Below are 13438 nucleotides of genomic sequence, written 5' to 3'. Positions count from 1 at the left end.
TTTTTGTTCATTTAATTTCCAGTTTTTAGTTTTAAAATGTGCTGAAGGCCAACAAAAAAACCCGCCACGGGCCATACCCCTGCGCTAATCAAAACAGCGGTAACTGTAGTCTACTGCAAAGGACATTTTCCAACCAAAAAATATCGTGGCATATTGTTTTCCTCTAACTATTTCATGCAAAATGGTTTGTTCTGGATCTCAAAAGGTTAAAGTAACACAGATTGGACTTTTAGATCAATAATAGCATGCATCAGGTTTAAATGCAGACCAAGTGATGATCCATCTGCTGGCTTTCTTCCAGTGTACATACTGTAACGCTGTCATTCGAACTCTGTGTCCTCTTGCCTTGGCCACCGCCCAGCAGCCAGCCTCCCCCTTCCTCCACCAAGATGAGCACGTCACCACGACAACCAGATGGCAGCTGTGCCCATCCGCCAGCCCCACTCGCCTCCTTGCTTGTCTTGATGCGACTTTCGTTTGTCTGCTCGGCATCGCTGTGAAGCAGGAATGCAGCTGACATTTGACTTTGACAACATGCGAGGCCAAAAGAAAATGCACTACGACTTTTCAAGGCTTATATGACAAAAAAACCCCAACAAAATTACAAGTTGTGTCAACTGATGAATACTTACTGGGCTTGTCAGGTTACTTGTCTCTCCGTAGTGAGTCCTAGGCTGCGTCTCAAATGGAATACTTTAGTACACTTCAATAGGTTTACTGTGTATTCTGTCTACTTTGTTCCAGAGTGCACCGGACTAGATGCCCGAGCCACCTCAACTCTCGATGTGAAGGAGCAGCGGCTCCTCACCCTATCTCTTAGGGTGAGTCCAGCCACCCTACGGAGGAAACTCATTTCAGCCGCTTGTATCTGTGATCTTGTTCTTTCGATCACGACCCAAAACTCATGACCAAAGGTGAGGGTAGGAACATAGATCGACCGGTCAAGTATCTCGGGGTCTGGTTCAGGCTTTCTTTTAATTTGATACAAATACAGGAACGACTCAAAAAAGCCGACATAGTTCAGTGTTTAAAGGTTTGAAAGTAGGCCTACACATGCACTCTGCATTTGTGTTGGTTGAATTCCGTTGTTGTAACAGGTACAATTTGAAAATGATTAAAACTTTCAAAGGTTTACAAGCTGTGTCAGGTTTGGCAGCGCCAGGCCATTTTACTTTACTGGAAGAGGAGGCAAAATGGCTGTTTTGATGGTGAAGGTTGCCAACCCCTGTGCTAGCCAGGGGTGGTGTTGTAATACAATTGTCCCTTGCTACATCGCGGCTCGAACATCAGCCCCCACTCGATTTTTCCAAAATTAAGTAATGACTGCTCTTTCTTGGTTGAATGTGGTCTATTAGCAGTAAGAAATATGTGCATATTTAAGCAAATTGTACGCATTCATGGCGTCAATTAAGCATTTTCAAGCATAAAATGGCTAAATGAATGAAAATACAAACACAAGGCATTCAAAAGATGTGATATGAAGTGTAATATAGTAGGCCCTGTCTGTGACTTGTGTGCGCCTTTAAGAAGCGGGGCTTGGAAAGTGATGTCTGGGACGTCAGCTGGCTAGAGTTCACTGTTAGCTGAGTGCCAACAGCAGTTTAGCAGTGCGGATAGATAGTGGCCGACAGCAGCTCCTGTGTGAATGTTCATGTGTTCTCTGCTTGTTAATAAAGCAATTTAAGTGCATTGTGAGTCTCTCCTTACATTGATGAGTTATATTACATTGATCACCTTACATTGGTGAAACAATAGCCACCAGAAAGTATGCTGTCAATGCTAACATGTGAGTCTATGTTATTTAGACTCGACGATAGCTTTCTATTATTATGTCTACTATATTGGGGAATAAAAATGTAAAGGTGGCTGTAAGGGTGTTATGTGTAGAGGGTAAAAAAAATATTGGTAAAAACCGTATTTAGAAGGTCATAAACAGGTTATTCCATTTATTAATATTGAATCCTACTTCATGGAAATTCAATTATTGCGGAAGCAATTAACTGCGATAAACGAGGGACAACTGTATTGTAATTTGGAGCGAGTTGTATACGCTCCCTTTACGTAAACAATAGAATGAAGCAAAGACAAACCTATACTTAAAATAAATGGAAATTTGCAATACTTGTCTTATGTTATGAATCGGGTGCAGACTTTTCCAGAAGTTTGATGTCCACGCCAGCTAATTCCTTTTTGGACAAAAACACAAAGAAAAAAAAAACACACCACAAGTCCATCGGTTGTTTGGCTTTGTATTCTTTTAGTCACTTTTTGCTGTTGTTTGTCAAGCAACACATATCATGGTCTACATCGGTCAGTACCATCCTACAAGAGAGACAATGGAGCACAGTTGACAAACAATTTGCTGTGAAACAAACCCGGTGCTTTTGTAAATGATGGCTAACTACATTTGTGCGCTTACTTTTTTTTTTTGAGTACCTGTGCGCTGAGAACTCTTTACAGCCATCATTACAAACATTTCATGTGTTTGCCCGCTCGCTGCGAATATAGAACATCCCGATTCATCTACGCCGCTAATTCGTGATAGTTTGCAAACTTTTCAGACACGCAGCCATACACATGAAGACAATCTGCGACCGCCATGGCCGTCACTGGCCTGGTCTCGATCAAAGCCATGAGCGAATTGTTGGTTAAAGCATCACACGTCTTAGCGCGTCACTTAAGCAAGGCGAGAAATGCCACAGTTCTTCCCCCGCTGCAAAAGATAACTGGGGCGTGAACGGGGTGGGGGGACACACAAGGTTACACTGAAAACGAAGAAATGCATCTGTCGTTGAGCTCTGAAGGGTCTTTTTTACGAGGAGTTTTGGCACTGGTGGCACTTCCGACAATAAAGTTCGGCAAAATTGAACCCAAAAAGTCCTCTCATTAGGGGCCATGGCTGATTCAAAAAGTCACCTGAAATTATCGTCATCCAAAAGAGAAATATATATACAGAAAAACAGACGGCTATGACGACCCCCCTATTAGTGCCGACTCCTATGATAGGTCAAAGAGACATAGACAAAACATACAGACAGGCACTTAAGTGCTGATGCGGCTATTAAGATAGGATAAGATACTGTAAATGTTTGTCAGTGATTTTCGTTCTTACTTTTTTTTTTTTTTCTAAAAAAAAGTGACCAAATTTGTATTTTCATGTAATCCTTTCCTCTTCTAAAAAGTAGTGTGCCATCTGTTAGCTTTAGCATGGTACTAAAATCCTTGAAGTGTCATCCATTATTAATTGTCCTGAGAGGAAAATGATTGACAGACTGCTGATTTGAGCTCATAACACTAATTGCGTTAATGTTAATGGCACAACTGTAATGGCTCAACCCCAACTGCAGTGAGCAAGATGGTTCAGCTGATGCTAATACAGCTAGCTGGCTGTTGCGAGCTAGCTAGCTAGCTACGGCACTTCCTGCTACAAGTGCTTCCAGACTATTTGTCAAATACATTTTGGTATATGGCTTTGTTTTATGGCAAAAAATACACAGTGAAAACATTTGAGGGATAATAAAAGAGAGAAAATGGCATAATAATAACGGAATACTAATAACAGCCCTGCTAACTGCTGAATAGCTGTGTCATTTTGAGTGTATTCTTATTTATTTTTTATATATCCGGGAGTGAATTTAGAAGATAAAGTCACATCTATCTGGTTTGAAATAAACCAGATAAATGGTGGTTATGAGGGTGTCTGTTGTTTAAAAAAAAAAATCCCGTTAAAATCTGATCTAAAATCTAAACATTAGGTTGCCTATTCACCCCATAAATAACATGATTGTATGCAGCGCTATTCGCTGTTATTGCTATTACCTGCAAACATTTCTGTAACAACATCAAATTAAGAAATCCCCAAATTTACTCAAAGTAAAAGAACGCTGTGTCTAAAAACATTTGAGGAAAAATAAAGGAGAGAAAATGGGATAAAACTGGCATAACAATAGAAGAACACTAATGGCAGCCATGCTAACAGTGAAATAGCTGTGTCATTTTGAGTGTATTCTTATTTATTCTTACACATCCGGGAGTGAATTTAGAAGATAAAGTCACACCCATCTGTTTTAAAATGCAAATGGTGGTTATGAGATAAACACGGATCTGTTGCTTTTTCAAGAAAATGATGTAAGATCTAAACATTTGCTTGCCCGTTAATCCCACAAATAGCATAGATTGTGTGTGGCGCGACTCGCTGTTACTGATGTCTGCAGGCATTTCTGTAACGACATCATATTAAGGAATTAAAAAGCCCAAAATGTACTCAAAGGAAAGGAAAGCTGTGTCTAAATCAGCAAGAGGCACTTTTTTCTTTTTTTTTTTCCCAGCTACACCGCTCTACATACTGTAATCTCTTCTCCATACACTAAATAGTGCTCTTTCAGATGATGAGTTTTTCCTCTCGGGGGAACAAAAGGTCGCCTCCCTTCTTCTTTTTACACGTCTCTGATTGGCTCCCGCTCACGGAATGAAAGCAGCAAGAATGTCAATTGGCACACAAGATCAATTCACACTTGATCTCTAAGTGCTCCACGGGACGTGTCCAAGCAAAAAACACCAAAGGAACAAGTGGAGATATTTGAAGCCCGCCGCCGAAGCCTCGCTGCTGCACCGTTCCTCCGAGGTCGATGTTTCTGACATCAGCACTCTGCAAGCAGACACAGAGAAGTGTTTGCTTAGAAACATAACACAGATAGGAAGAATAAATACATAGCATCACATGTATATCCACACACACACACACTGCTGCTTGCCTATCAAAAACAAGTCAATCATAATGTCTCCAATCTGTAAAATAGCATTTTCTGGCCGAATGGAACATAGTGACCTGAAAGTAAAAGAGCGGCAATAAACACGATGAGCAAAGAAAGATAAACACGCAGACATGGAAGAAAAGTGATAAAGGATAAAGAGCACACATCTGTTTGTTTTTAAAATCAGGTCAACGTGGCTCACAAGAATTCTGCTCTGCTGTAGCGCGCTAAAAAATAAAAAAAAATTAATACAATACCATACTTTATTTGTAACATGTACAAATTTATATTTTAATTTTAATTTATATATTACAATTTGTAATATTACTACTATAAATGCTCTGATTACAGCCGGGAAGCTACAGCCCATTATACTGTATACCAGGGGTCTCAAATACGTGGCCCGTGGGCCATTTGCGGCCCTCCAAGTCACATTTTGCGGCCCGCGACTTGTCTTCAAAGATGACTGTAATACGGCCTGCGACAAGCCAATGTTACTCGTAGGATGCACACATAAGCTTACACTGAACTAAGAGTGAGTGAGTCACTTTAAAATATGTGGTAAAAAAATTCCACCCTTTTTCTATACTGCTTGTCTTCATTAGGGTCACGGGTAAGCTGGAGCCTATCCCAGCTGAATGCAGCAAAGTATACACTGTGAAATTATTTATTTATTTATTTGAGTCACCCTATTACTGTATCAAGATATGATTGTTATTGTGAGCCATGTATCGCGTGTCATATCGTGAGGAACCCCGAGATTCCCAGCCCTACTCCCAATACTTGATGCAGCCCAGCCTCACTCAGACTCTACCTCCAGCGGCCCCCAGGTAAATTATGTTTGAGACCCCTGCTGTATAAGGTAAAACAGTTTTAACTGCAGTGTATGAGAAAATGGAAAGGAAAAACTTAGCTCTCTTTGACAACATGCTCATGTATTTACAAGTATGTTGCACGACACAGCAACAACAGAACCAATGTTGTAACAGCGGTAAGGCGCAAACTACTGAGCCAGCATTAATAGTGGCGATGAGGTCATTAGAACCAACAGTACAGCAAGTGTAACACTGTACACCAACGCTGACACCAACGTCTTACAGCGCACGCAGAGGCACATAAAGTTGTTGCAGCTGTGTGAAGTTAATTGAAAAGAAAAAATGCATCAGGATGTTGGCTACAGCCACAGCTGTATTTTTTTTACCCTGGCGGTTAATTGCTTTTGTAGACCACGGCCACCCGTGTAGACCACGCCCACCCGGCGACTACGGGAGACTTTGCAGTATTTAAACTGTGAACTTGCAACGAGCACAAACCAAAATATTGGCCATACAATTCACACACTAAAATTATTGGTGCCATTTAAGGACATGTCTGCATGTATTTAGGGTATTGCTATAATATGCTGTGATGCATTAACCATCTTCTTCCTGAAGATGATGCATGAAAAGTTGCAGAAGACAGCAAGTGGAATCCCTTCCAGGCGAGTGAAGATGCTAAAAGTAGTCATGCCGACATCAGCCAAGAGAGATAATCTCATTCCCTAAAATTTTCATCCCTGCTCCAATCCGCTAATTGCTGCTCCATATTTACTGCCCTCCCTCCTCGGTTTGTCTTCTTCCCCATGCAGCAAGCTATATTTAGACCACTCACCCCCCCTCCAGCACAGACGGAGCCGGCCTGAGCCATGGCGGCCTAAAACACGACTCAGCTGCCACATTTAGCAGGCCGGCCAGCGCCAAAACACAGACAAGCGAGCGAGCAGGAAAGATACGCACATGCACATGAAACATAGACACAGACTATATTTACTCTCATAATGATGAGCTTTCTTCATGTTAAATTATACAGCAAGGATGCCTCGTCCACGGCCTGACGTTAATGTACTGACTCACGCTCCAGTCATAAAGCCTCACAACATCTCCTCCAGCTAGACCATGGGTGTCCAAAGTGCGACCCAGGAGTTTTTCATTGGCATATTCTAAAAATTTAAAAAATCCTCACTGCGCTATAATGTTAGCTGTTCCACAAATTTCCTTTTCAGTTGCAACACAAAGCTAACAAGTCAATGTTTTGTTCAGATAGCAAATCTTGACAGTGTAGTGCTGTCCCAAGTCGTTTACTGTTGTTGCACATTTACGGGAAATGACGATTGTAATATTTACCTGTGTCTTCTTGTCTTCTGAATTGTGAATTGCAACCACTCGAGTTAGTCCCTCACCTTCTGCTACGTAACCAAGATGGCGATAACTGAGGGTGATTCCTGTCGATCGCTTTGGGGTGTTGAGTGCAACATCCAGGTACTGACGGCGCACTGCATTTTTAAGTACCTCTAGTCGGAACGCACTTATGCACTCAAAATGCAAGTACACAAGTAGGCAAATTAAAACACAGCCTAAGTATTTGATCTGATTTCGTAAGTTCACCCCCTTAAAAAGCTCCAGAGTGAGGGAGTTTGACAGTTATCTTGTATTTCTTCCATTTATGAATTATTGCACTAATAGTGGTCTCTTTTTCCACCAAGCTTCTTGTTGATGGTCCATTCCAGTCTTGTGCAGGTCTACAACCTTGTCCCTGAGGTCCTTTGAGAGCTCTTGAGTTGGGATTAGAACTTTCCTAAAGGGACAGGACTAATTTGTGTGCTTCATGGACACATAATTTGTCTGTGGGAGTCAGAATGCTTTCTGGTTGGTAGGGGATCAAATACTACCCTCAATCAAACTAATATACAGTATAAACACATTTTCTGGCAGCTTTTACCTTAAAAATTCTGGACCATTCATATTTTTATATGGTGGGGAAACTTACAAAATCATCAGGGGATGAAATGCTTAATTTCCTTACAGTACATTGAATTGGTTTTAGCATATTTAATGAACAAAAACGTATCAAAGTCAACAATTCTTCCAATTTTTCTGTATTCTGCCCTAGCTGGAAAAAATGTATGGACACCCCTCATTTAGACGCTCAGCAATTTAAAATCGCTGTATGCTAAGTTTCTAGCCAAGTGTGCCTTTTCCCAAAATTACGTTCCTCAGCTGTCTGATTGGCCGAGATGTCCTTACACTTATGGGTGACAGCGCCTCCTGGTGCTTTGGTAAGCCCTTGACAGCCAGTTGATGGGCAGACTTGTTTTTCTTGTAAAATGATTTTACAACTACACATGTTGAAATTAGGAGGTTCCAGACGGTGCTATCAGACCTATTGCCAAAAACGGCTCCCTCGTCTGCTTCCTCCAAGTGTGTGTGTAATTAAGAGAGTCTGGGTCTACGGGATGTCTCAATCGCCCCGGGCCTAAAATTGAAAGCCTCCTCATTGTTCACTCGTAAATCCAGAAAGTCAGGCTGTCATTTTCACACTGCCAAGCAGGATTCCTTCCAAAGGCGAGGAGGCTTCTCAATAGTCACCCCTCATCGTTGACCTGAACACTCCATAGGGGATACTTGAGGCAAATTCCACTTGAATCTTCAGGGCTAGAACAGGGGCGTCCAAACTCTTTACTGCATACTGAAAATTCAAAGGATGCAAGAGCCATTTTGATATTTTGTACATATGGTAAAATTTTTTACACCATATTAAAATTTATGGAGAAGCACCTGTATATATGTATATACATTATAATGTACACACTGTATATATATATATATATATATATATATATATATACACACACACACACACACACACACACATATACAACCTTTTCAGTTCATGCTTTTCCCGTTTTCTTGTTTAATTTTATTCTTTAGAATGTGCCGCAGGCTGATGACAAACAAGCTCCCTGTACACACTTTGGACACCTCTGGTCGACAAGTTCTGGCCTCCACAGTTGTTATTATTCTTGATTGCAATAAATCATGCAACCTGAGTCCGGCTAAGTCGTCAGGACAGCTGCATTTACATGGAAAGACCACCACCAGAGCTCCTATGTCGCCTTATTTCAATCCTCGCGGTGATACCAGAAGCTCTGTCCATGAGCCAAGATCATGTAGTATGCGCTTAATGCACTTTTGAGTACCCGTGAGAAAAGCATAGGTTATGAGGGCTGCAAAGGCTGCTATTAAGCAAACACTACACAGAATGCAGCTGGTGGCCTCCGAAAAACTACGTGTACTTACGGCACTTTCACCCTGCTGCCGTCAATCATGTACATGGTACTTATGTAACCATCTATATGTGATATACAGTATGTCTGGGTATGTGACAAATAGCATCCCATCAAATGATTTACGTCACCGCTGCTTTGTGATTTAAAGACCACTAATTCAAAAAGGTGACAAACGGCTGAGCTTTTCATGAAGTGGCTGCTCCAGAGGCTGGAATGTGAGGGGACAGGAAGAGAGTGGCAATGCTGATTGGGGAGAAAGGGGGGGTTAAAAAAAAAAAAAAAAAAAGCATTCAGAGTGAATGTCACATTAGCCTGTCAGCATGTACTGAGCATGCATGTCAGGAGCCCGTGAACACATGCCGCTATGTTAGCAGGATGAATGCACTGACCGATACCAAAAAAAAAAAAAAAGATGACGCCTTCCTCCATTTCTGCATCAAACCTCAGCAAGAGACGATAGATTTGTGTAGCTTGTGAATAAATATGTTGTTCTTGTGTAACACACACTGACATGCGACATGGGACATCCTGTCCTTGGACAGTGCACACCAAGCACCAAACAACAAACACAGCAAAAGGCTTTTGGGTATCTCATTCAGTCTCATTGGCGTGCACAGACACACACACACACACACACTGGCATCAGTGATAACACTGACAGGTGGGGTCCTCAATTAACTACAACGACATGGACGTCATTTGGAAAGGCAGCTAACCAACAGCATTTTATTATTTTATGATTATTTATTAGTTTGCTAAATGTTATATTATGTAATATACAACAATATTACTTTTACTATATACTATTCTATTCAAAAAATCACATGGAGAGTAACTTTTATAACACAGTGGGAAGCTGATACCTCTGGGTGTGTGTGTGTGTGTGTGTGTGTGTGTGTGTGTGTGTGTGTGTGCGCGTCCTGTTCCTGGCCCGCGCTCAAGTCTGATGATGAATTGTGTAATTATTAATAGAGACACTTGCGCCAAAATAGCACACACAGAGTGCAGAGGCTGCACCATATTATGTTTTATATTTGACAGATAATCTAAGCTGCTGGACACATTATATTGAAATTGTTTTTCTCAATTTAACTGGCTGCCATGTGTATAAAAATAGGTCGGTAGCTTTGTTGCACATCTTTACCGCACACACTGGTTTTTAAATTTCATTAAAGTGTGTATTCTCAGCAGCAAAAAGAACTTGCACTTAAGTGGGATGTATGAGGAAGTGTGCACAGGAAGCTGCACACAAATAGGCATGTATTGTAAATGTGCAACTGGACACAACAAGAACCAGTGAACCACAAGTTTTGGGAGTGTGTGTGTGTGTGTGTGTGTGTGTGTGTGTGTGTGTGTGGTTTCATGTGGCTTAGGTCTTCGTGTGTTAGTAGACATGAAACACATCAAAGTGCACCTCTAAAGTATCACATATGCATCATTGCGGTGATGACGCAAGACCAGACTTCTGTGATGATTCATAGTCACAATTTGCTAGACCACACCACAAAAAAAAGAACAAAATGTCACCACCTGGCACATGTAACATGACTAACAACATGTTCTTTTTAGCTCAGTTGCTCATGAATACGGAGCATTTCATTAACAGCACCACTCAATCGTCCCTGCTACGCTCCCTCCATCTCACCAACTTCCTTGCTCTTGACCACGGATCACTAATGAGTAAACGCGCCTCTTATTTCCTCTCCTATACATGAATTTGAGGCTTGTAACCTTGTGGTTAGACGCTGTGGGGCCTGCAAGTACATTGACTTAATAGCTTAAATGAGCCAACAAGATCGCGTGTACAAGCGGCCGAAATGAGTTTTCTCTGTAGGGTGGCTGGGCTCTCCCTTAGAGACAAGGATAGAAGCTCAGAGTAGATCCGCTGCTCCTTCGCATTAAGAGGAGCCAGATGAGGTGGTTCGAGCATCTGGTTAGGATGCTTGTGACCGGACGCTTCTCTGAGGAGGTGTTCAGGGCATGTCCAACCAGACCCAGGTTACGCTGAAACGACTATGTCTCAACTTGCCTGGGAATGCCCGGGGATCCACCGGGAGGAGCTGGATGAAGTAGAGGGAAGTCTGGGCTTCCCTCCTTAGGCTGCTGCCCCAGCGACCCAACCTCCGAGAAGGAAGGAAGGGAGGAAGGGAGGGAGGGAGGGAGGGAGGGATGGATAGATGGATGGATGGATGGATGGGGCCAACAAAGCCATTACAATGGAACCCGCTTATGTCGACCAACTCATGAAGTCCCGGTCCACCATGTTCTTCTTAAGACTAAAAAGTCCTCGCTTCAGCAAAAGTCAACATACATGATCGACCTCTTTTGTAGACATAAAATTTGGAGACACAAAAGGGTAATTTCTGTGAAAATATGTTCATGGGTTGCACAGTGACATTACTATCTAATTAGACAGGACGAAAAGGCGCACAAAGTGACTTTGTGTTCAGTGCAAAGCAAGCCTCCAAATAAACACATGGGAGTATTTACCTGGATTCTATCACAGAAACTCCCAAAATGCACCCATTTAATTGTTTTATTCCCTCGCAATATCGCGGTTCGATGATCACTCCCTCACTATATCGCGTTTTTTGGTTAATTAATACATGAATAAATGGTAGCTGCTTTGTGGTAGACTATAGTCTATTATTAGTCAAAACATATTGAAATACAAGTGACATGTAGTGTCCTGGTCACTAGGTGGCATTAATGACAAAACATTGAGACATTGCCTTACATTACATTACCTTAACACTGCATGAAGTCAGGCCATAGCATATCCGACGTGATGGAATGAAAACATTTTCTCCTCCCATTCTGTGTGGAAGTGGTAGGCTTTGGCTTCTTAATTTTAGAAGAAATAAATTCAAGGCTAACTGGTTAGCTTGCTAGCTATCGGCCGTCTCGAGTTCCAAAATATCTACTTTGACCAAACTCCGACAAAACGTTAGCCCTCATTAATTTGAGGTGTATGCAAATGAGCTGACGTCTGCATTAATACACAATGTGAACTTCTAAGTACTGCCTTTTTCCCCCCCCTATATTTAGACAATAACAGAAGTGATATTGATTCAAAATCAGAAATATTGTGATCGATTATGATTTTCAGGTGCAATTTTTGTGTAGTTTTTGTTAAAAGAGACACTTATTTTCACGTTTGGTGTTTCCTTCTTTTTTGTTTGTCTATTTCATTATGTTGTTTAATTAATTTTGTTTAAAAGCTCTGAACAGTCCAATTAGAATGTTAAATACTCTTCAAAAATTTGACTGCTTTTGATACGGTGTACAGACATATATTATCATTACATTCATGAAAAAAATTGTCTCAAAATAACATTGACAAATAATGTGGGCAATCATTTGTAGTACAATTATCGTCCAGCAAAATGTGTTATCGTTACAGGCCTAAATATGGATTTTAGGCCAGTTTTTAGGGCTAGTTTTGACATTTTCAGTTGATTAGTAAATCAATACGGCTACACAAGCTGTATACTGACTACTCTACAGTATATCCACATTTACTTTCTACAGTGTTGTCCCTTGACAAGATATACCGGAATAAAAATGTGACGGCTCTACTCACTTTTGTCAGATACTATTTTAGAAGAAATGTTACCATCAAACTCTAAAATGTGAGGAAATTGTTCCCTAGAAATAAAGACATTTGATCTAAAAAAAAAAAAAAAAAAAGACCTTACATCCTTACCTCTTCTACACACGCACACGCACACGCACGCACACACAAAGACATCCTGTGCTCTGAGCAAAGTGGTCAATTGAATGAAGAAAAGGCTGCAAAGGAACAGGAAGCTGTTAGTGGTGTTAGTGAGGCTCTGACGCCAAGGTGACGTGGAGGTGAGGCGGCACTCGAAAGGTTAACGAGTGTTCTCGGACCATTAATGACAGAGGTGAACAAACATGTCTGCTGCCTCTTCGCCTCTCAACCTGCTGCACTGTTGACTTACATAAGGAGGAGCACCCTCTGCCTCCCTCGTGTTCTTGGGTGAGAAGTGATTGAGCTTTGTGTGGCTTTAAACTTACATCCAGCAAAGTGAACGTACCCTTGAATGCACGCCATCTTGAGCAAAAACAATGACGCTGAAAGAAGGCCTAACTGGTCATGTGAGCTTAACTTCATGTTCTTAATTTGAAACACACCACTTCCAAAGTTCCCCTTTGACTGCATGCAGAACTTTCTTTGAATGGTCTTCAAGAAAGAACAGCTAATGCATGTGTAATGAGACCCAAAGCAAGAATTACATTCAACAACTGCATTACAATGCTCTGTATTGATTCATCAAACATGTTGATTGTAGAGCAAAAACTGCACTACTTCATATTGAGAGCTGTTTCTCATATAATGAAACAGAAAAGACTAAATAATAGGGACGCTCCGATAGATCGGCCACCGAGTAGTATTGGGCGATTTCCGTAACGAAACGGGCTCGGGATATGCCGACAAATGCCTTTCAACACCCGTATTGGGTCGACAAGGAACGCAATTTGTCCCATATTGCCACAAGAATCTACACTATTCTGTAAAACCTCCAATGGTTTCAGTGTGACACAAGCTGTGCCA

General features: G+C 41.4%; 1 protein-coding gene across 2 annotated transcripts in view; it reads right to left on the bottom strand.

The window, feature by feature from the left end:
* Nucleotides 1–369: 369 nt before the first annotated feature.
* si:ch73-335l21.1 (insulin receptor substrate 1-B) overlaps nucleotides 370–13438 on the bottom strand; it is a 44067-nt gene continuing 30998 nt past the window's right edge. Inside the window, exons 4-5 of one of the 2 annotated variants that reach the window (XR_008573860.1) lie at nucleotides 633–4648; nucleotides 370–494 (exon numbers count right to left, since the gene is read on the bottom strand). Coding sequence is in view for 1 of the 2 variants with exons in the window: in XM_054800798.1 (XP_054656773.1) it covers nucleotides 4641–4648 (8 nt within the window). In the remaining variant the exon portion in view is untranslated. Of the gene's footprint in view, nucleotides 4649–13438 lie in introns of both variants that reach the window. The other variant, XM_054800798.1, reaches the window with a different exon arrangement.

The sequence above is a fragment of the Dunckerocampus dactyliophorus genome, chromosome 15, assembly GCF_027744805.1.
Source record: "Dunckerocampus dactyliophorus isolate RoL2022-P2 chromosome 15, RoL_Ddac_1.1, whole genome shotgun sequence".
In the NCBI taxonomy this organism is placed as follows: domain Eukaryota; kingdom Metazoa; phylum Chordata; class Actinopteri; order Syngnathiformes; family Syngnathidae; genus Dunckerocampus; species Dunckerocampus dactyliophorus.
The sequence above is the reverse complement of the archived record's forward strand: the minus strand, read 5'-3'. Positions and strand labels throughout refer to the sequence as shown.